Source organism: Scyliorhinus canicula, chromosome 15, assembly GCF_902713615.1.
Source record: "Scyliorhinus canicula chromosome 15, sScyCan1.1, whole genome shotgun sequence".
Classification (NCBI taxonomy): Eukaryota; Metazoa; Chordata; class Chondrichthyes; order Carcharhiniformes; family Scyliorhinidae; genus Scyliorhinus; species Scyliorhinus canicula.
In genome coordinates this window covers 119,862,623-119,885,964 of record NC_052160.1, presented here as the reverse complement: position 1 = coordinate 119,885,964, position 23,342 = coordinate 119,862,623, and the positions used below count along the sequence as shown (strand labels likewise).

Below are 23,342 nucleotides of genomic sequence, written 5' to 3'. Positions count from 1 at the left end.
TGAAAATCAATTCCAATATCTTTCGGGGACTTTCCAAAGTTTGTTTTTGTGTTGTTGCTGCTTTACTAGTTCTGTCCCAATGGTAACCCGAGTTATCGTCTGAACTAATGGGATGAAAATCTCTTCCCTCTGCCTGCAGTAAATATTTTATGTAAATTAAACTTTAGCATGTCTACCTGACTTGCGAAGGGCTGGGGAAACCACACACAAAAGCAGCTACAAATCAGCAATGTTGCTCAGAAAAGCCTGAAGGACAGTTAGTAATTAGGGATGATCATGATAATTAGATATTCCCACCCAGGAGGAGTACAAGGAGCTTTACCCGGCTGTAAGAATCTGATATGGGAGTTTATAATGAGTGATGGTTTTGGAGGGGGGCTTCCACGTGCAGCACTGTAGCACTTTTATAATGACAGCTGCTTCGCAGAAATAACTCTCAAAGTCAATGTTCCTGAACATTAACAACAACTTGTTAACCAGCATTTGAACAAAACCTTCAATTGACTAAATGTTTCCTTCAGCTTGGTTAGGTTTCAAGCCTGTGACACTAAATGTAACTTCTGTTCTATAATCTGCAGACTCAGATCATGTACAAATGGATTGAGCCCAAATTCTGTAGTGAAGATGCAAAGGGAGCAGTGAAACTTCCTGCTTCGGGAGCCAAGAAACCATGTCAGCCTTGTAACCCAGGTTTTGTCCAAGTCAATGGTACGCATGACTGTCGGCCTTGTCAATTTGGCTTTTACTCCGATGGATCTAAAGGTAAAATGGGTGCATTCTTTTCTCAGATTTATTTTATCCAAGTATGCATGAAATGTACCTTGCACAAAAAGACCTTGTGACATTACAAAGTTTTCTAAAGAAAGTGATACAGTTAGTATCCTTTATCAGGTAGAACTAAAGGCATCAACTGAGTTTAAAAACCCATCTGAACTGACCATAGTATGGTTTAGGAATGGCTGCTTGACAAATAAATTGGATCCACGAGAAATACAAATTTGCAGTATTTATTTATTTATTTATTTATTTACTTTTTTTAAGAGTACCCAATTATTTTTTTCCAATTAAGGGGCAATTTAGTGTGACCAGTCCATCTACTCTGCACATTTTTGGGTTGTGGGGGCGAAACCCACGCAGACACGGGGAGAATGTGCAAACTCCACACGGACAGTGACCCAGAGCCGGGATCGAACCTGGGACCTCAGCGCCGTGTGGCTGTGCTAACTACAATTTGCAGTATTTAAATAGACAATTCATGCCCCCCCAAGCTGGGTCGGAGAATCCCCGGGGGAAGGCGCGAATGCTGCCCCGACGCCGGCTGTCCTATCCTCCGGCGCTGTTTTTCGGGCAGTGGAGGGATTCCCGCCACGCCAGTCCCCCCGGCGATTCTCCGGGCCCCAATGGACTGAGCGGTCATCCATTTTTGGCTAGTCCCGCCAGCATGAATTACTAACCTCACCTCACACACGGCGGGACCTGGCAGGCGAGAATGCGGGGGCGGTCCGACTCTGGGGAGAGCCCCCACGGTGGCCTGACCCACGATCGGGGCCTACCGATCTGCTGCGGGCAGGCTTGTTCCTTGGGGGGGGGACTTCTTTCTTCCACGCCGGGCCCCTGTAGTGCTCCGCCATATTGCCCTTCGGCGTGGCTGGAGCAGCGGGGACGACTCTGGCGGCAAACTAGCCCCCTAGAAAGGTGCCAATTCCTCACCTTTGTTGTCGCCAGTTGTCGTTGGTGCCGGTTTTCCCACCGGCATGGGGACATAGCCCCATTTTCAGGGAATCCCACCCAGGGAATTTGCCAAATGTGGAGCATGACATGCAAATCAGTGCAGGGTTGTGTACTGGCTCCCAGTGGTGGTGGTGGTGGGATCTGATCAAGGAACCTGATAACTTACAAGGAGGGGGCCCCCTGAGAGCCACATTACATAGAATCCCTACAGTGCAGAAGGAGGCTATTCGGCCCATCAAGTCTACACCAACCCTCTGAAAGAGCCCCTACCCTATCCCTGCAACCCAATCTAACCTTTTGGATACAAAGGCACAATTTAGTATTGTCAATCCACCTAGCCTGCATATTTTTGGAATGTGAATGGAGACCGGAGCACCCGGAGGTAACCCACTCAGACACTCTGGGAAAGTGCAAATTCCACACACTAAGTCACCCAAGGCCAGAACTGAACCAAGGTCCCTGGCGCTGTGAGGCAGCAGTGCTAACCACTGTGCCACCATGCGGCCCCCCCCATCCCTACCCTTGCTGTTGACCTCTCTTGCTTCACCTTCCATGTGAACCCCACCTCGTGACCTCATCCCCCATCACTCACCTTTGGCCTGGGATCCAGCGCCAAATCTAGACCTCAGGAGGATGTCATACCAGCAGCAGCCACCACCTTCCAGGTGTCACTGCCGTTCAATAAGCTGCTGGCCTCAGATTGGCTGGCAGCTCTTGGTGGGTGAGACTTCCTCCCCCTTGATCCATGAAAAAGCATGTTATTGTCCAGTTAAAAATACCTAATTTGCACTAAATGTGGTGAATCTTCCCGAAAAGAGGGGATATGGGGGCTCTTATGGGCTCTCCGATTTGCGGTTGAGACCCCAGCTTCCTTCATTAAATATCCTGTCCTTGGTTTTGGTCACAAAATGTCCTCTAACCCACTGTTGCTGTGGCTGTCTGCTTGCTCTTGGCTGCTTTCTGGAGAAAGTACCAGCATTTAAACTAGGCTCCTGGATGTTCTGAATGTTTCATCATTCCTGCAGGTAGTAGCCTGACATATGCCAGCTCCACCCATCCTCAGCTCACCTGTGTACAAGGATACCTAAGGTAGAAATTAGGGCAGCATGGTGGCGCAATTGGTTAGCACAGTTGCCTCACCAGCGCTGAGGTCCCAGGTTGAACCCGGCTCTGGGTCACTGTCCGTGTGGAGTTTGCACATTCTCCCCGTGTTTGCGTGGGTTTCACCCCCACAACCCAAAACGATGTGCAGTGTGGTTGAATTGGCCAAGGTAAATTTCCCCTTAATTGAAAAAAATAAATTGGATAAAAATGAGGACAGTGACCCTGGGCGGGATTCTCCGACTTCCTGCCAGGCCGGAGAATCGGCGGTTGGGGGGAGGCGTGAATCCCACCCTGACGCCAGCTGCCGAATTCTCTGGTCGGGGGCCATTGGCAGTGCCCCCCCCCCCCCCTTTCCGGCGATTCTCCACCCTGCGATGGGCCGAGCAGCCGCCCGTTTTCGGCCTGTCCCGCCGGCGTAGATTACACCAGGTCCGTACCAGCGGAACCTGGCTCTGCAGGGGGATCTGGCCCCGGGGAGGGGCCCGATCCGCGGGTGGGCCTGTGACATGGGGGGCACTCTTTCCCTCCGTGCCGGCCGCTGTAATGGTCTGCCATGGCCGGCGTGGAGAAAAACCCCCTGCACATTCGCTGGGATGACGTCAGTACACGCTAATGCTCCTGCGCATGTGCCAACTCGCATCGGCTGGCGGAGGCCCTTCGTTGCCAGATTCCGCACCTTCCGGGCGGCCTGACACAGAAGTGGTTCTCGCCACTCCTCGGCACCGGTATGGCCCACTCTGCCGAGTAGCGGTGAATCCCACCCCCTATCTCCAGCATATTAAAACCTGACAGAACAAAGCCTTTTGGTGATTAGAGCTTAAGGTCTACATAGCACAGTCACAGAGTATTCAGCAATGATCGTTCTACCATTGAAAGGACCCAGATGGTGGGAGTGGCAGTTTCGGGGGTGGATTCTCTACCCCATCCATAAGAGAAATGACTTTCGAGGAAAAAGAGAAAGGATCGGTGTCCCTCCGGTGATCCAGTCCCCCACAGACAGCAGCAGCAAGCTGCTTGCCCCGTGCCAGGAGGAGGATGCAAATAGGTTATTTGAGCCCACTTTCATCTGATTGACAGGTTGGAAGCCCGATTTTCCACGCCCCTGCAATGCTCCAACTGTCTTAGCCAGTATTTGCGTGGGTGTGGATTGACACCCCCACCCCATCAGAGACTCCACCCCCCCGATCAATCACCCCTGCCTGGAAGCTAAAGAGCAGTCCAAACAGAAACACTTTAAAAAATCACTTTTTTTACTTACCAGACCTGTACAATCGCTACCTCAGACAGATATGTTGAAAGTGGCAGCTGGTAGTTCATAGAAAGCCAAAACTCATCACAAGGCTTTAAACCCCCTCAGATCCTTTGATCTGCGAGGCTTCTATTCACTTTCAAAGAAAAATAGCTTTCAGTAGGCTGTAACAAATACATGAATATGGTGGGAATAGAGGGATACGGACCCCGGAAGTGTGGAAGATTTTAGTTTAATGAGCAGCATGGTCGGCACAGGCTTGGAGGGCCGAAGGGCCTGTTCCTGCGCTGTGCTTTTCTTTGTTCTTTTGTAACTGACAGGGTAATAGCTTCCAGACAGCCACATGTCTGGATTGTTTGTTCTCATTACCCTTCACACGTGACTGCATTTCAAGTACCCTGCTTTGAAGCTACCAAAATGTTTATCAACATAGCTATGAATGACAAGTCCTCACCATATCAAAAGATGTGAAGTACATTTTGCTGGGAAAAAAAGGAAGTGAAAGCACAGAATATCCTAGATTTCTGATATGGGGGTTCTCTGAAGCGGTGTCTCTGATGGGGGGCCTTATGGGGGAGGCTCTGTTGGGGTCTGATCAGGTTTGTTGCTGTGGAGGGGGGATCCATAATTCCTGTGGTGGGGGTGGGGAGAATGCCCCTACTTCTCTGTGGTCGGAGGGGGGGATGGGGATTGGACAGGATTTGTGTTGTGGGGGGTAAGGGACACAGGGGCCAATCGCCATACCTTGGTACCGGGCCACCCACTCAAAATGGCGTCCTGATAGCAGGATCCTGGATGGAATCCCGCAGGCTTCCTTCCATGTCTAAGTTAGCCTACTAAGGGGGAGGGAATTGCTCCTGGGTGCCACTCTTATCCCGGATTATCAATGGAAATCCTGCTCCCTGTTTTTTCCAAAAACAATATCAATTTTGTCACAGATTTATCTTTTTCTCAGCAGTCAAATTGGGTACAAACATCTTTGAGATATATACTTAGCTGTACCATTACAGGAGCTAATCTCTCTTTACACTTAAGCCATAATTGCTAATTTAATTACGTATAGCAGGCAAAATAAAAATTGAGCCCAATGGCTATTAGTCATTATCTGAAGCTTTCAATTCGAATGGATTTGTGTGGGTTTTCCCATTGGGTTTTTCAAAAGTAATTGTTAAAGGAGAGTCAGCTAGAAACAGAGAGCTAGACAGACATCATTCTATTCCATCAGCGAGGAAGAAATTAGACTGCAGTTATTCTGAAGCAGAGCAGTTTGCTTGCAAAGAGTTCAGTGTATGCTTGGAAACATGTGCAATGCTTTCTTCCCTGTACAGCTCATTTTTAACAAAATACCAACTGGATGCAGTGACAGCTGTCTTTGCAGAAACCTTGGTCTGAATTCTCCGCCCCGCCGCGCCACATTTCGGGTTCACCCCACCGGCGCGATGTTCCGTTACGCCGGCTGGTCAATGGGGTTTCCCATTGTGGGGCAGCCCCACGCCATCGGAAAATGCCCGGGCTGCCGGCAAAATGGGGCATCCCGCCGGCGGAGAATCAGCCCCTTTTGGACATGTGGAACTGGCGAATCGGATCACAGAATGCTTGGAGATTGAGCTATAATACCAATGTCTCATGCTGGTTGGAGTTTACACTGGGTAAAATCTAACTCCAACAACACACAAGGGGCTGGATTCACTGTTTTTCAGACTAAGTGCCGACGCCGGCTTGGGAATTGTGGCATTTTACGATGCCAAAATTGGTGCCGATCCCTCACCAATCCTGCGACCGGTGAGGGGCTAGCAGCTGCGCTGAGTAAAACTCCCAGCTCCCACGATATAAACGGCTGGAGAATGGCCGGGTCCGTGACCACGCATGCGCACAGCGACAACCTGCAGCGGTCGCACCGTAAAACATGGCACCGGCCGTGCGCGAACCTAATCTGCCAAATTAGTGCCGCCCCTCACCAGTTCCCCCAGCCCTTGGAGAAGACCCCCGGCCAGCAGCACAGCTCCCGCTGTGGCTGTGCTGGACACCGTCCGCAGCCACCATGCCAGGTTCCCGACCGCTGAGACCACACGTCCCCCGAGTGGTCGGGAACTCGGCCAATTAGGGGCGGAGCAGTGGAGGAGGGCCTTCAGATGATGCGCCAACGGGGTTCCAACATCGTGCGGCGCATGACGCGATGATGCCATTTCCGAGGGGGCGGAGGGTAGAAAACGGGTGTCAAACGGGCGCCGCCCCCGATTTGGGCGTCGGAAGGGATTCTCTGCCCGATTGCCGATTACAAAATTGGTGTCGGGGAATGGTGAATCCTACCCTCGAAGCAACCTTGTGAACCTGCTGCCTTATTCAGTTAGATCATCACCCACCTGAGCCCATCTTTGTTCCGTATCATTTCATACCTATAAAAGTTCAGGAGAACTGAGAAGGTGATTCAAACGGAGATTTATTTCCAACCACAAGAAAAGGCCGTAACGTGGTGTACAGCATATAGGTCCCAACCGGGACTACTGATCATGCCGGTCGCAATCAGGGCTGACTTTCGCCCATCAGTGCAAGAGCTCCGATTTCACAAACCACACTGGGGAAACAATTGGGCCATCCCCGTGGGTCTCATGAGGGTTATTACATCCCTCATCCCTGGTGTCCGTAGGTCTCTCTGTTACTGGATGCAGAGGAGGTCCTCTGCGCTGCTTTGCTCGCGGTTGTGGTTCTAATGGCTCTGGGGCTGGGTCGGGGGTATTTAACACGTCAAGGAGTGTCGCTTTTGTGCCAACCATCAGAGGAGTCTGTTGGAGGTCCATCTTTGACCATCCTGTCCTTTTGAAAATATTGAGGATTCCATATCCATATCTGATGCAGTCTTCCATCTCATGAAATCCTGGGCCCTGGTCCTTGGAGAGTTGTGCTCCCTACGGATGGTAGGCAAGTGTGTCTGGCACTAACTCGCCTAGTGGGGCTACCTCTGGAGCGGGCTCCCTGCCCTTTGAGATGGTCCACAAGCTTAGATACAGTCCATTCTCTGGTTTTGACTGTATAGGAGACTGGTTCTGTCTTCTCCACTGTGGTCTATGGTATCCACTGGACGCCATCCCCAAAATTCCGGACGTATGCTGTGTCCCCTGGCTTGGACCCTCTATTTCTGCTTCTGGTGATTACAGTACCTCTTCTGGGGATCTTCTTTCTTCTTCACCATCCCACCAAGGTTGGGAAATGTCAAGCTTAAACGGGTTAGAAGTCGTCAGCCCATCAGTAGCTCGGCCGGCACTACCCCAATCATAGAATGTAGTGTGGTTTGATAATTAAATAAAAAATGTGCCAGTGTTGTTTCAACTGATCGTGTGGTTTGGCTTTCATGCCCCTCTTTAAAGTTTCCACAGTCTTTTTTTTATTTTTTTATAAATTTAGCGCCCCCAATTAATTTTTTTACAATTAAGGGGCAGTTTAGCATGTTCAATCCACCTACTTTGCACATCTTTGGATTGTGGGGGCAAAACCCATGCTAACACGGGGAGAATGTGCAAACTCCACACGGACAATGACCCAGAGCCGGGATCGAACCTGGGACCTCGGTGCGTGAAAAGTTTCCACAGTCCGCTCACCTAGACAGTTTGAAGAGGGGTGATATGGGGCAATTGAACTATGCTTTTCCCATTCGTCTGTATAAACCCCAGAAATTCCTCAATTATGGAGGGGGTGCCGTTATTGGTGACAAGCACCTCTGGCATACTATGAATGCGGAATGATTGCTGGAGTTTCTGTATGGTGGCTCGCGAAGGGGTCGAAGGCATCCGGTATACATCCAGCGAATTTGAGTGGGCATTGATTAGCAGCAGAAACATTGACCCCAGGAAATAGGTGGCACGGTGGCACAGTGGTTGGCACTGCTGCCTCACAGCGCCAGGGACCCGGATTCAATTCTAGCCTTGGGTCACTGTCTGCATAGAGTTTGTACGTTCTCCCAGTGTCTGTGTGGGTTTCCTCCGGGTGCTCTGGATTCCTTCCGCAACCAAAGATGTGCATATTAGGTGGATTGGCCATAATCAATTTCTGAGGTTTATTTACAGAGAAAAGACCACAATGTGGGATACAGTACATTGGTCCCAACCTCGACTACCAATCGTGCCAGTCCCAATCCGGGCTGGATTTGAAGAGTTGAATCTATGAGTCCCAGCTGATGGGCTTCCACCAATCGGCGGGAGTGCTTGTATTCGACGAGCCCTATGGGGAGAATAATCGGATCGACTCCATGGGTCTTGTGAGGGTTATTGCAGAACCCTTACCCAACAAAAATACATCTCAGCCTTGAAAATTTCAATTGGCACAACAGCCACAGCCGACCGTGAATAGATGATCCAGTGAACCTTACGGGAATTTTATAAACTTATCTTTGACTCACTTCGTCGTTGTGAAAGTAGTGCTGCATCAAATTGATCTTTTGCTGAAAATGAGCTGGCCGGGGAAGAAAGCAGTGCACATGTTCTCAAGCACAACTGAGCTCAATGTGAGCTGTAAGCTATGCTTCAGTGCAATTGCAGTCTCATTTTTTCCTTGGTAATAGGATAGCACAATTTTCTGCCCTGCTCTCTGTTTCAAATGGAGTTTCCCTCGTATAATTATTTTCTAAAAAACCAATGGGAAACCCGTGCAAATCCGTTCAAATTGAAAGCTTGAGTGAATAGCCATTGGGCTCGCATTTAATTTTGCTGCTAATGAATTGGAAAACAATGCTGTGCATAACATCCGTGGGCATGCCTCACGATCTCTATTTTTTTTCAATCATTCTCATGACACTAAACCTTTAGTCGTCAGAACAGCTGGTCTGTCAGCCCTTAGTACCAACCCTGGGTATTTTGCAATGCAAACAATGCTGCTATAAGTTAATGATATTTCATCATTTCCTTCAAGTATTAAGCCGATTGAGTAAACAGGGATGATTTTATTGGCTATAATAAAATATACAGTGACGATAGTGCCATAAAACCCTTGTGCAATGTCAAAATGTAACACAAACAGTGGATTAGTTCATACTACTTTTTGAAACTTCATTTATAGAATGTGGGCATTGTTGGCTTGCCCAGCATTTATTGCCCATTCCTAATTGCCCTTGAGAAGGTGGTGGTGTACTGTACCAAGTTTGATCATTGAAACCATAAGCCATCTGGGGCTACACTTTGGCAATATTTTAATTTTAGGCTCAAAACGTTGCAAGTAGGAAAAAGAGCGTGGGCTGGATTCTCCAATTCCCACCGCCGTGGGAACGGTGGCATTTTACACCAGGAAAACGGCCACCAATTCCCCGTTTTGCATTATAGCTGTAACACTTAGCTTGCAGCTCCACCTGTCCATTCCTCGAAGGAGAGCAGCTCTGGTTCCACAGATCCATTAGCCGCAAGCCATTCATATCTTTCCAGCATTGATCTGTGTTTGCCAGCTTGTAAAAACCACCTGCAGCTTTGATCCATTCAGATCCCTTCACACTTCAATGGCCGTAGTGGTGAAACCCCACTACATTGTTAACATTGACCACATCAAAGAGGGGTAAGGTCAGTGAAATCACATGCTTAAGTGATTAAAATGCACCTAGTTCTTGGAATGCACTTATATTATTACAGAGGTCCCGGGGGGAGGGGGGGTCCCCCTATAACGGGTCCCTGGGGCTGTCCCTTTATTACAGGGGTACCTGAGGTGGGTTCCACCTATTATAGGAGTCCAGGTGTGTCCCCCTATTACAGGCATCCCCCTAATTACAGTGGTCTCTGGAACCCCCCCTATTCAGGGGGTTGTCCCCCTTCAATACCTTCAATAGGGGTCCCTGGGGGAGTCCCCTATTACAGGGGTCCCTGTGGGGGGGGAGGGGTGCGGGGGGTAACCTTCTTACAGGGGTCCCAGGTGGAATCTCCCTATTACAGGGGTCCCTGGGAGGTCCCTTATGATAGGGGACCGTGTGTGGGGGGGGGGGGGGGGGGGGGGGGGGGGGGGATGGTGGGGCGGCATTTGGGGGCTGCTAGAAGAGGCATGGATAGGCAGTTAATTTTTTTGGGGGGGGGGTGGTCCTCGCATGAGCTCAGATGGTTTCTACTAGCTTGGCCTGGCGTGGTGGACCTCTGTTGCTTCCTTGGTCCACCGCAAGGTCCATCAGGTCAGGATCACAATTGCTGAGTCCACGCCCATGGGATTCCTGGTTACAGGAACCGGAGAATCCCACAGGAAGCTGGAGCATAGGGCACTGGACCCATGAAATAGTTGAAAATGGGTCATTAAGAGCCATTTGCATTTATTTATATATCCGCCAGTGCGCATTGTGGACCTCGTTCACGCCGCCAGCGGGGATTCGAAACGTTGCATTTGGATCAGCGCATTGCATTGATCCCATTTCCTCCCCTGACGCCTGATTCTCCATCCCATTAGGGAACACGTTCCCGGTGTCATGGGACAGAGAATCATGCCCCTTGTCATATTTCGTCTGTTCCCTGCAGGCAAGTCATTTGTTTTTTGCACAATAGTTTCACAGGTCTATGCAGGTTCTGGGAAATTCCACTCAGCAATGGTGCATATCAGAAACTCGTGTGTGTTGCTCATGATACTGCAACCATTAATGACCAAAGCTCATGGACAACGTGCACCAGAGCTTTCATGTGGATCTGATGCTGTGCATGGTGTCTTCACTGCACATTCTTAAAACAATACCTTAGGCATCTGTAACATTATGAGAAAAGGGTACGTTCTTGTAGATTCCACTGCACAGAAAGAGAGTCATCGGTGCTGTTCATTTTTCTCACAATGGTGGTACGAGGTCTTGGAAAACCAAGTGTGAGCCTCAAAGAAGTGTAATGTGTGCAGATGTTTGTACAAAGCATAGTCGATTGCGGAACTGAAGAAAAGCGTAACAGATGCATCTGGTTGATTAAATAACCTCCTATATTTGTTTTTGTACAGAATGTACAAAGTGTCCTGTTGGAACGGAACCCATATTGGGATTTGAATACAAATGGTGGAACACTTTGCCAAAGAATATGTTCAGCTCATGTTTCAGCGGGATAAATCAAAATTGTGGGAAAATGACAGGTAAACAAGATCAAAATAGTTGAGAAGATAACATATTATCATTGTCAGTTATTAGACAATAGCCTGTCCAAACAATGTATGTAATACCTGCCCCTGTAATGGGTTTTGCTTTCCATTCAATATTTACAATTATTACATTTTGAATTGTTATCATCCGTTGATCCATCGCATACATTGAAATTTTAAAATATTCAAGGATCTTTTCCTGTGTTACTCCTCTGGTCACCTGTCTTAAATTAGATTTATTTCTCCCTCATCGGTATTTCCTACTTTTTAAAAATCTTTATTCGTGTCACAAGTAGGCTTACATTAACACTGCAATGAAGTTACTGTGAAAAACCCCTGGTTGCCACATTCCAGCGTCTGTTTGGGTACATTGAGGGAGAGTTCAGAATGTCCAATTCACCTAACAAGCAAGTCTTTCAGGACTTGTGGGAGGAAAGCGGAGCACCCGGAGGAAACCCGCGCAGACACGGGGAGAACGTGCAGACTCCGCACAGACAGTTGAGCTGCTCGCAGAATAATACTTTTCACTGTACCTTGGTACACGTGACAATAAACAAAATCCAATCCAGTGACCCAAGCCGGGAATCGAACCAGGGCCCCTGGCGCTGTTAAGCAACAGTGCTAACCATTGTGCTACCGTGACGCCCATGTCTGGCCAATGGTGATCCATTTACTTTGCTTCTCCACTATATTTATGATTCTTTACCTGTTTCTAATCTTTCATGAGTTTAAATACTTTACCAGTGCTGAAATGTAAGTAAGTAAGCATTTCAAGTCCCCGTGTTCTTGCTATTTTGCCTTTTTCACATCTTCTGATTTGATGGGACTGGAAAAGTTCTCACTATGAACTGCTTCCAGCACTTGTCCAGGTACCTGCAACAAAATAAGACAGAAAGGCCGAACCTCGTGTTCATAGCTTTCTGTCAATTCTCGCTGCTTCAAGCACCAGCACCTCCATTCCTCCCTTCCCCCTCAGCAAGGATCTCCAGGGCTTTGCAAAGGGGGTAGAAACTTGGTGTTTCTCCATTGTTATTTGCTGAACATTAACACCCGGAAGAGGGATTTTGATGCCCATAGCGTAAATGTGATTTTTTTAAAAAAGCATTTGGCCAAAAGTTGTGATTGGGGGGGGACAAACTGGTAGTTGTAAGATGTCAGTTGTTTACTCTGTGGAGAATCAGCTGCAGTTCTTTTAAAGAAATACCTTTGTTTAGGGTGGGAGGTGGCTGGAGACCACATACATAGTTCGGTGGCAAGTGCTGGCAATAATTATTTGATGCTGATGATGCACGTTCCTGGATTTAGGTAAGAAAATATCTTTTCTGCATATTACGTGTCTGACATAAACAAGAACTTCATGAGGTTCAGCATAGCCTTTGTGCTGCTCTTTAACAATTAAGTAGATCATTGAGATATGTATGTCTCTGCAGTCTCCCTTGCGTTTTTCTCACCAAGCGATATACATAAATAAATGCTACCATATTTTGCAATAAAGTCATGTCGTTTGTGAGGGCTATATTCTCATGAAATCCCTCAAACAGCGAAATGGCAAATGTTGAACATGCTTTACAGTGGGCGTCAATTAGACACGTCGCAGCAATATGTGGGCAGCATTGGTTTGTGCAGTTACTGTACAGTAAGTTGTGGTATGTGACAGAAGGAGGGGGGGGGGGGAGGCCTTTGAGCTCAGTATTGTAGCAAAATAATCCAACTGCAGACTTGCTGCTCTTTTAACACCCAAGACATGTATTGAAAATTTTAAAATGAGACCATCCTCATTTAAAGAAAGGATGGATCACCACAAAAATAACAGAATAACGCATTACATAAAAAGGCAAATAAATTGGTGAACATTTCAAAATTGAACAGAGCCATTATTGCCGCTCTGAATCCCGAGAGTTTCGGACATTCCCAGGTTGATCTGTCTATTTGGGCTGCACTTCAGCTGCAACCATTCTAGCCACTGCTTCACACCCCTGTTGGAAGGGTGCTTAAATAAAAGGGAATTAAATGTTCATGACCAGAACCAATGGAAGGGTATGGCTTCCAGAGACTTCGACACCATCTCTCCTTTAAAACTTGCCGAGGTCTCTACTCCGTCATGGCGAATGGAATAAATTTAATTTCGAATAAAGTGTCTTTAAGGAGAGAGGGCAAACAAAATGCGGATAAGCTAACAATTGTTCATGCAATAGGTGATCTGGAGTACAAAGGCTTTAGCGCGGGTAAGTGAATACACCAAACAAGAAAGTTGTGAAAGGCAAGACTTCAATGTAATGCAAAAATGGTTCAGTGCACAGATATTTCCAGGCATACTGTCTTAGCACTGCTTCCTGGTTCATCCACCAGAAGGTGAACATTGCTGGTGAATCCTGCATTTATGGTGTTTACTCTGTGCTATAGACATTTTGCTCAGGTTTTATGAAAGAGCATTAGTTCAAGGGCGGCACGGTGGTGCAATGGTTAGCACTGCTGCCCCAAGTCACCAATGACCCGGGTTCGATCCTGGCCCCGGGTCACTGTTTGTGAGCAGTTTGCACATTCGCCACATGACTGTGTGGGTCTCACCTTCACAACCCAAAGATATACAGGGTAGGTGGATTGACCGTGCTAAAAGTGCCCTTAATTGGAAAAAAAAGGAAGAACATTACTTCCAAGTATAAATCTCAGGTGAGAGTAGGGTTTGAAATTGGGTTTTATCGCTGACTGTCGATGGAAGACTTGTTGTAGGTATGAGGGTATGGGTTTTAACAAGTCTCCTGAAACAAAATTTCAGTTCTAATAGCAAACCTCTTGTTAATAGGACTCAAATGCTGGAAAAATACATATTTCATTTATTTCAACTCGATCATATTTCAGAGCAAAAATAAGTGAAAGGAATATGAATTCATGTGATTACTTTTTAAAATATGACTGCATGAAAGAGATAAATGTATTTTTTAAAAATCTTATGCAACCCGCTATCTTCTTTTGCCTTGTTGAAGCCAAAGATCATTCATTATCACATTGCAGGGCAGAGCAGGCTCAACGGGCCATCCTTCATTTCCTGCTCCTAACCGTTATGCTCTTATCCTGTTTGATTTATTTCACAGCCCACCACAGTCAGCAATAGAGAATTTAGACAACCCAGAAGTTGGTCGGATCACTTTTATCTTTGAGATAGTGTGTACTGCGAATTGCGAGTTATATTTCTTGGTGGTAAGCCAAACTTCATTTATTTTTGAACCAAGGTTAAGCGGCTTTGATGCGTTTAGCTTAACATAAGGTGTGGAGAAAGATAAAGTTAAGGGCAGCACGGTGGCGCAGTGGTTAGCATTGTTGCCTCACAGCACCGAGGTCCCAGGGTCAATCCCAGCTGTGGGTCACTGTCCGTGTGGAGTTTGCACATTCTCCCTGTGTTTGCGTGGGTTTCGCCCTCACAACCCAAAGATGTGCAGGGTAGGTGGATTGGCCACGCTAAATTGTCCCTTAATTGGAAAAAATGAATTGAGTACTCTAAATTTATAAAAGGAAAAAAAAGAAAGATAAAGTTAATGCATCAAGAAGACATGAATGAATTTGAGTTTTTTCTCATGGAAGGTTTTGAAGATACAAAATAGCTTAGCTGTGTTAAAAGTTTACGTTTCAAACTTGTGTATCGTATGATTACTTCAATCATGTCGTAAGAAAACGTTCTCCTCACTAACACCTGTGGACTTGTGTCAAAATTGGGAGAGTTGTCCCATAGGATAGTCAAGCAATAACCTGACAGTCATGCTCACGGAACCATGGCCTGAATTTACTACCCGTCGGGTGCGCATACATGGTGGACCCGGAAGTGGGCATGAAACGCGTTCTGGGACACTGCCATCATCGAAGCGCAATTTCACATCGGCTGGCCGATCAACGGCCATCCAGTGTGAAACAAGCTCTGTGAAAGGCCAAGCATTGCCGGGCAGGGCGGAAAGAGGGAGAATGCAGGCTGATGTTTCTAACGTGTTCCTTCAGGTGGATCGCTGCTGCGGCACGGTGGTGCAGTGGTTAGCATTGCTGTCTCACACCAGGTTCAATTCTGGGCCCAGGTGACCGTGTGGAGTTTGCACTTTATCCCCGTGTGATTCCTTCGGGTGCTCTGGTTTCCTCCGACAGTCCAAAGATGTGTAGGATAGGTGTAGCAGCCATGCTAAATTGCCCCTTGGTGTCCAAAAAGGTTACGGGGATAGGTTGGATGGGCTTAAGATAATTGGGCTTAAGTAGGGTGCTCTTTCCAAAGGCTGGTGCAGACTTGATGGGCCGAATGGCCTTCTTTTCCAAAAAGAAAGAAGAAAACAAAAGGACGTGTCATGGAGCTGCTGACCTGTGAAAAATAAATATCAATGTTAAAACTATGCCAAAACTGAGGCTCCAAGAGCAGGTCAGGGGCTCAGAATCCTGCGCTGAGTAACTCATCGTCTGACACCCCAAAACTGTCCACCATCAATGAGGCAAAAGTCAGTGGTGTGATGGAATACTCTCCACTTGCCTGGATGAGTGCAGCTCTGACATCAATCAAGGATCTCAACACCATCCAGCACAAAGCAGCACACTTGATTGGCACCCCATCCAACACATTCAAAATTCTCCCCCTCCACCACTGAGGCACAGTGGCGGCAGTGTCTACCATCTACAGGATGCACTGCAGCAGCTCACCAAGAATCCTTTCACAGAATTGTCTAAACCCACAGCCACTACTATTGTCCTTCAAGGTGGTTGATGCATGGAAACACCACCTGCAAGCTTCCCTCCAAGTGGCACACTTGGAACTACATCACTGTTACTTTACTGTTGCAGGGTCAAAACCTTGCAACTCACTTCCTAACAGCGCTGTGGATGCACCTACAACACATGAGCTGCAGCGGTTCAAGAAGGCAGCTCATCACCAGCTTCTGAAGGGCAATTAGGGATGGATAACAAGTATGGTGGCCCAGCCAGAAATGCTCACAGCTGTGAAAGGTTTAACAAAAAATGTAAACGCCTAAATTATTTAAGGTGAATGCAATCAATGGGGAAATATTATGGTATGGGGTGATGTGATGCCTTGTGTTGTGCTTATAATCCCGAGTTAAAGTCAGGTACTATAACCCAAAATGCAAGAAGGGCATTATGAACAAAACTATATGTGTGTGACTAATAACAATTGGAGTGAAGAATATCTAGAGGGTAATAGATTTATGGGGCAATGCCATGACTTTGGATACCCGAAAGGCATTTGGTCATGGGGAAGATGGTTGAAGATAGAGTTACATAATTGAACTTATTTGTCTGCATTTCCTGTGAATTGAGCTTAATAGATGCCAGCCTGAGTCACCGAACGATATGTACAGACAATGGGCAGGATTTACTGATTAACTCGCCATGTGTTTCGTGGTGGCGGGGGTTGGCCTGCCATTGCCGGCAGTGGGATCTTTTGATACCTCCGTTGTCAGCGGGATTCCCCATTGAATGTGCCCCTCACTGCCGGGAAACCTGCGGCGGGTGTGCACTGCTGGCGGGACTGGAAGACGCAAGCAGCGTGAACGGCCGAAAACTCTCGCTCAATATCTTGAAAGCAATAAGGCAGCTATGAGAACAGCTCATTGTTGTGTACTGAGACTGCAAGAATTTCATCGTGTCATTGATGATTGGACTGTTTTTCTCAAGCTGTCTTTTGTAACTGTTATAACTACATGCCAGTGAAAACATTAATTAATTTCATTGGCATTTCAACTTAAATACCGAGTTGTGCCTACCCTGGACGTCCATTGTTTCAAAGTTGGTGGAGTCTAGAAAAAAGTCTCTTCATTTGATTTGATATTTCCCACCACATGCAAAAACTCTAATAAAGCTGTAGAATAGGGAAAGACACATTAGATAGGGTTTCAAGAAGTAGGTTATTGTTAATGCCAACTGAACAGATTTCTTTCTCAAGTTCATGGGGATAAAAGTAGAAACTGCTTGCAAATGGGATCACAAGTATGGGTATATTTCTCCGTTCATCACAGCATCACAGAATTGTTACGGTGCAGGAGGCCACCATTTGGCCCCTCCTGTCTACACTGGCTTTCCAATGGACTTTAGTGCCATTCCCCAGGCTTTTTTTCCCCGTACCCCTGCACCTTGTTTCTATTCCAGTAACCATCTAAGAGCTGCTTGAATGGCTCGATTGAACCTGCCTCCACCACACCTCCAGGAGGTGCATTCCAGACCCGATCCACCCACTGTGTGAAAATGTTTTTCCCCACATCACATTTGCTTCTTTTGCAAAACATTTTTAAGTGTGTGTCCTCACTGAAGAGGCTTCCCATTGCCTTCTGTGGTATGGCTGAGAAGGAAACCCACCAGTCATCAGGCAGATTGGAAAGATTTACAAATGATAATCAACCTTTTGGCCACATGGCATGCATACCTTCCACGGCTGTCAAATCCTGGGCTACCAAAAAATACTTTTGATGGTCAGAGCCTCATGCTGTTGCAGACATTCTACTCACAATGTCAATTCCTGTATTACCTCCAATTGTAACGTCTATAAAGCTATTTACGTAGTCAGTGCAAATTTGTCCCTTCAGATGGAGTCAGTCCAAGTGTGGGCAGCACGGTAGCATTGTGGATAGCACAATCGCTTCACAGCTCCAGGGTCCCAGGTTCGATTCCGGCTTGGGTCACTGTCTGTGCGGAGTCTGCACATCCTCCCCGTGTGTGTGTGGGTTTCCTCCGGGTGCTCCGGTTTCCTCCCACAGTCCAAAGATGTGCAGGTTAGGTGGATTGGCCATGATAAATTGCCGTTAGTGTCCAAAATTGCCCTTAGTGTTGGGTGGGGTTACTGGGTTATGGGGATAGGGTGGAGGTGTTGACCTTGGATAGGGCGCTCTTTCCAAGAGCCGGTGCAGACCTGATGGGCCGAATGGCTTCCTTCTGCGCTGTAAATTCTATGAAAGCAGATAGATATGCTGTCCCATCGTTCCAAACTCCAAGCCCAATCATGTTTTCACTTCCTAAACCAAAACACTACCATTCTAAGGCATAAAGCAGGATGAAAAGGGACAGTTTACTGTGTCAATGAACATTTGTTACATTTCGGATCATGGGACAGTTCAGTAAAATGCAACAGCTTGGACGGGTACTTGTCACAAATCCTAAAACAATGTGCAAATAATTCAGGGACCTACGAAAGAAAGTACAAGGTCGGTGGAAGTGTGGAATGGCTCCAAGGAAAAACAGTCCTACACGTATATTATTGAAAGAAACACTTCACTTGCTTTTGTGTGGGCATTCCAACGCTCAGCCTCAGTTGAACAGGTACTGATACTTGCATTATATTTTCAATATCGTTGGATGTTTTTTTTTACGGCATCAGAATCTGATACTTAAACAATTGCATTTTCTTAAACATGGTGGGCTTAATGTGCAGATGTGTTGATATGATTTAGTAAGACAAAACGGGACTTCGCCCTAAAGATGGCTTTGGTTGTCTCCTGATTACTTTTTAAAATTGTTTTTAATTTGAGTTTTTCATTTATTACAGGTGAGTCTTTGCTTCATCTCGTTCCATCTTGCGTTTGCGTCCCTCCTAACCGGGGGTATTAAAATGTTATATCTCTTTTCTACACAAGTGCTCAAAATTTACATTAGTGTTATCAAGCCAATACAAAGAGAGTGGCACAGTGGTTAGCACTGCTGCCTCACAGCACCGGGGATCCGGGCTCGATCCCGGCTCTGGGTCACATCCGTGTGAAGTTTGCACATTTTTCCCTGTGTGAGTGTGGATCTCACCCCCAAGATGCAAAGTTGTGCAGGGTAGGTGGATTGGCCACGCTAAGCTAAATTGCCCCTTAATCGGGAAAAAAAGAATTGGGTACTCTAAATTTTCAAAAAAGCATATACGGAGAACTTTGGAATAACAACACAAAGAAGAAAAACACATGGAATAAACTAATGAGATAAAACTAGAATACTACAGCAGAAACAGGTGGTCTATCTACATTGCATTCACTGGCATTTGTATAAATATAGATGGATGGCCTCATTTTCTGAGTCCCTGTTATTTCCATGCATTTCTTGAGGCTACATACAGTTTGGCACATCTGTGTGCAGGCACCTGTGTTCTGCCTTTCCACCCTTCTTATCCCCAACCCCCTCACCCCCCCTCCCCCACGAGCCCTTCTATGTCTGCAGTCCCCCCGCTCTCTTTCCCTGCTCCCACCTTGCTTCCCCATTACCTACCGAGTTATTCACTTTAATGCCTTTGAGACTTTGCCACTTACTTGCAAACCATCATGGCCTCCTGGTTCCATACAATTGTTCATTGGAGAAAAACATCCATATTTGATAAACACTCTCCCTCAAGGAGGTGGACATGTACCACACTAGTTTATATCCAAACTATAATTTAAAAAATCCTGCTTTCAGTTGAAAACTACACTTGGGTATCTGCAGCGTGTCAGCCTCCCCATGTTAACAGACTTCACGCACAAGCTCCTGCCATGGGCTCTATGGCAAGGACCCACCTCGCGTCCAGGGACTGCTGGAGAGACAGAGAGAGAAAGAAAGAGACACTGGAGAGCTGAAAGAAGAAATGGCCTGCTCTTCTTAGAAGATCAAAGAAGGATAGGCTATTTTTCAGCTTTTCTCTCTGTTCTTACATTTTTACCTAACTATTCCAAATTAGCTCATGTACAGGCATGCGTGGGCAATTTTCACCTTTCCTGCCAGTGAAAATCACCCAAGAGATTTACACACTGATATCACGCTCCTTTCATGCAGTGTTCTATTTTAAACTGCTCTTTTGAGCAGGCATGAAGGACACCTTGGTGGAAAACAGAGAGGTCCTTCTATTAATATATAGATCAGACTTCAGTCATACGAGAAAAAGAATGAGTGTTTCAGTCTGAGTGACTCATCCAGCAGGTGGAACCCAGTTAAGGATTTTGATAGAAACCTAGGACTAGATCACATTTCTGCTGGGAGATTGTAAATCAAGGGATATGAAGTGGACAAAGTTCATTTGCATAACTAGCAATAAGTATAGTTACAATAAGAAGCAGAAGGGAAGATGTACGTCAGAGTTTGGCAATTATGCGGTAATTAAACCACCTCACTCCCCAAAACCTGTATGCCTGTCCTAAATTATGCAAGGCACAAGTCAGGAGTGTGATGGAATACTCTCCACTTGGCTGGATGAGTGCAGCTCCCACAACACTCAAGAAGCCCAACTGCATCCAGGACAAAGCAGCTCATTTGATTGGCACCACATCCACCACCTCCATCCACTCCCAGAGTAGTAGGTCAGTGATAGGTGGGATTTTGGAGAGATTGTGACAAAGATGTGTTGCAATCTCTCCTAGATCCCACCTATCACTGACCTACTCTGCCCCAGCTGCTCCAAGCCCTCTTATACAGTGTATAATCCACCACCTTGTGTGCAATTCTAACAAAAGGATCACTGCTAGATATTTAAGTTATGGCTTCTATATTTCAGAGTCACATGTATTCATCTGATGTTGCCAAAATTTACTCCATCAACGTGACCAATGTTATAGGAGGTGTCTCATCGTACTGTGGGCCATGCGCACTGGAATCAACCTCCTTAGGAGCTTCTTGTGTGTCATGTGCACCAGGACAATACATAGACAAGGAGTCCAATAAATGCCAGGCGTGTCCACCAATTACACACCTCAAAGCTCATCATCACTATGGAAAGGAGTCTTGCATCCCATGTGGACCTGGCACCCGAAATAATGTGGTAATTACTGTTATTTATTTTTGTGGATGAAAATAAGTGTGGGACACCAATGCTGATGAATATGATGGTACCCAATTACAGCATCAAGTACCTTCGGGTCTGGTATTGTGAAGGACAGCTATCATAAGACCATAAGACCATAAGACATAGGAGTGGAAGTAAGGCCATTCGGCCCATCGAGTCCACTCCACCATTCAATCATGGTTGATTTCAACTCCATTTACCCGCTCTCTCCCCATAGCCCTTAATTCCTCGAGAAATCAAGAATTTATCAATTTCTGTCTTAAAGACACTCAATGTCCCGGCCTCCACCGCCCTCTGTGGCAATGAATTCCACAGACCTACCACTCTCTGGCTGAAGAAATTTCTCCTCATCTCTGTTCTAAAGTGACTCCCTTTTATTCTAAGGCTGTGCCCCCGCGTCCTAGTCTCCCCTGCTAATGGAAACAACTTCCCTACGTCTATCCTATCCAAGCCATTCATTATCTTGTACGTTTCTATTAGATCTCCCCTCAACCTCCTAAACTCCAATGAATATAATCCCACGATCCTCAGACGTTCATCGTATGTTAGGCCTACCATTCCTGGGATCATCCGTGTGAATCTCCGCTGGACCCGCTCCAGTGCCAGTATGTCCTTCCTGAGGTATGGGGCCCAAAATTGCTCACAGTATTCTAAATGGGGCCTAACTAGTGCTTTATAAAGCCTCAGAAGTACATCCCTGCTTTTATATTCCAAGCCTCTTGAGATAAATGACAACATTACATTTGCTTTCTTAATTACGGACTCAACCTGCAAGTTTACCTTTAGAGAATCCTGGACTAGGACTCCCAAGTCCCTTTGCACTTTAGCATTATGAATTTTGTCACCGTTCAGAAAATAGTCCATGCCTCTATTCTTTTTTCCAAAGTGCAAGACCTCGCACTTGCCCACGTTGAATTTCATCAGCCACTTCTTGGACCATTCTCCTAAACTGTCTAAATCTTTCTGCAGCCTCCCCACCTCCTCAATACTACCTGCCCCTCCACCTATCTTTGTATCATCGGCAAACTTGGCCAGAATGCCCCCAGTCCCGTCATCTAGATCGTTAATATATAAAGAGAACAGCTGTGGCCCCAACACTGAACCCTGCGGGACACCACTTGTCACCGGTTGCCATTCCGAAAAAGAACCTTTTATCCCAACTCTCTGCCTTCTGTCTGACAGCCAATCGTCAATCCATGTTAGTACCTTGCCTCGAATACCATGGGCCCTTATTTTACTCAGCAGTCTCCCGTGAGGCACCTTGTCAAAGGCCTTTTGGAAGTCAAGATAGATAACATCCATTGGCTCTCCTTGGTCTAACCTATTTGTTATCTCTTCAAAGAACTCTAACAGGTTTGTCAGGCACGACCTCCCCTTACTAAATCCATGCTGACTTGTCCTAATCCGACCCTGCACTTCCAAGAATTTAGAAATCTCATCCTTAACGATGGATTCTAGAATTTTGCCAACAACCGAGGTTAGGCTAATTGGCCTATAATTTTTCTTTTTTCTTGTTCCCTTCTTGAACAGGGGGGTTACAACAGCGATTTTCCAATCCTCTGGGACTTTCCCTGATTCCAGTGACTTTTGAAAGATCATAACTAACGCCTCCACTATTTCTTCAGCTATCTCCTTTAGAACTCTAGGATGTATCCCATCTGGGCCCGGAGATTTATCAATTTTCAGACCTTTTAGTTTCTCTAGCACCTTCTCCTTTGTGATGGCAACCATATTCAACTCTGCCCCCTGACTTTCCTGAATTGTTGGGATATTACTCATGTCTTCTACTGTGAAGACTGACGCAAAGTACTTATTAAGTTCCTCAGCTATTTCCTTGTCTCCCATCACTAGATTACCAGCGTCATTTTGGAGCGGCCCAATGTCTACTTTTGCCTCCCGTTTGTTTTTAATGTATTTAAAGAAACTTTTACTATCATTCCTAATGTTACTGGCTAGCCTACCTTCATATTTGATCCTCTCCTTCCTTATTTCTCTCTTTGTTATCCTCTGTTTGTTTTTGTAGCCTTCCCAATCTTCTGACTTCCCACTACTCTTTGCCACATTATAGGCTCTCTCTTTTGCCTTGATGCATTCCCTGACTTCCTTTGTCAGCCATGGCTGCCTAATCCTCCCTCTGATAACCTTTCTTTTCTTTGGGATGAACCTTTGCACTGTGTCCTCAATTACTCCCAGAAACTCCTGCCATTGCTGTTCTACTGTCTTTCCCACTAGGCTCTGCTTCCAGTCGATTTTCGTCAGTTCCTCCCTCATGCGCCTGTAATTACCTTTATTTAACTGTAAAACCTTTACATCTGATTCTACCTTCTTTCTTTCAAATTGCAGACTGAATTCTACCATATTATGATCACTGCTTCCTAAGTGTTCCCTTACTTTAAGGTCTTTTATCAATTCTGGCTCATTACATAACAC

The 23,342-nt window shown here is 46.4% G+C and overlaps 1 protein-coding gene across 2 annotated transcripts in view; it reads left to right on the top strand.

Annotated features, from left to right (window-relative positions):
- elapor1 (endosome-lysosome associated apoptosis and autophagy regulator 1) overlaps positions 1–23,342 on the top strand; it is a 171,475-nt gene that overhangs the window by 98,628 nt on the left and 49,505 nt on the right. For both annotated transcript variants that reach the window (XM_038820162.1, XM_038820163.1), the window contains exons 9-14: positions 579–762; positions 11,018–11,146; positions 12,367–12,457; positions 14,245–14,350; positions 18,308–18,445; positions 20,625–20,888. In XM_038820162.1, the coding sequence (XP_038676090.1) occupies positions 579–762; positions 11,018–11,146; positions 12,367–12,457; positions 14,245–14,350; positions 18,308–18,445; positions 20,625–20,888 (912 nt within the window). The remainder of the gene's footprint in view (positions 1–578; positions 763–11,017; positions 11,147–12,366; positions 12,458–14,244; positions 14,351–18,307; positions 18,446–20,624; positions 20,889–23,342) is intronic.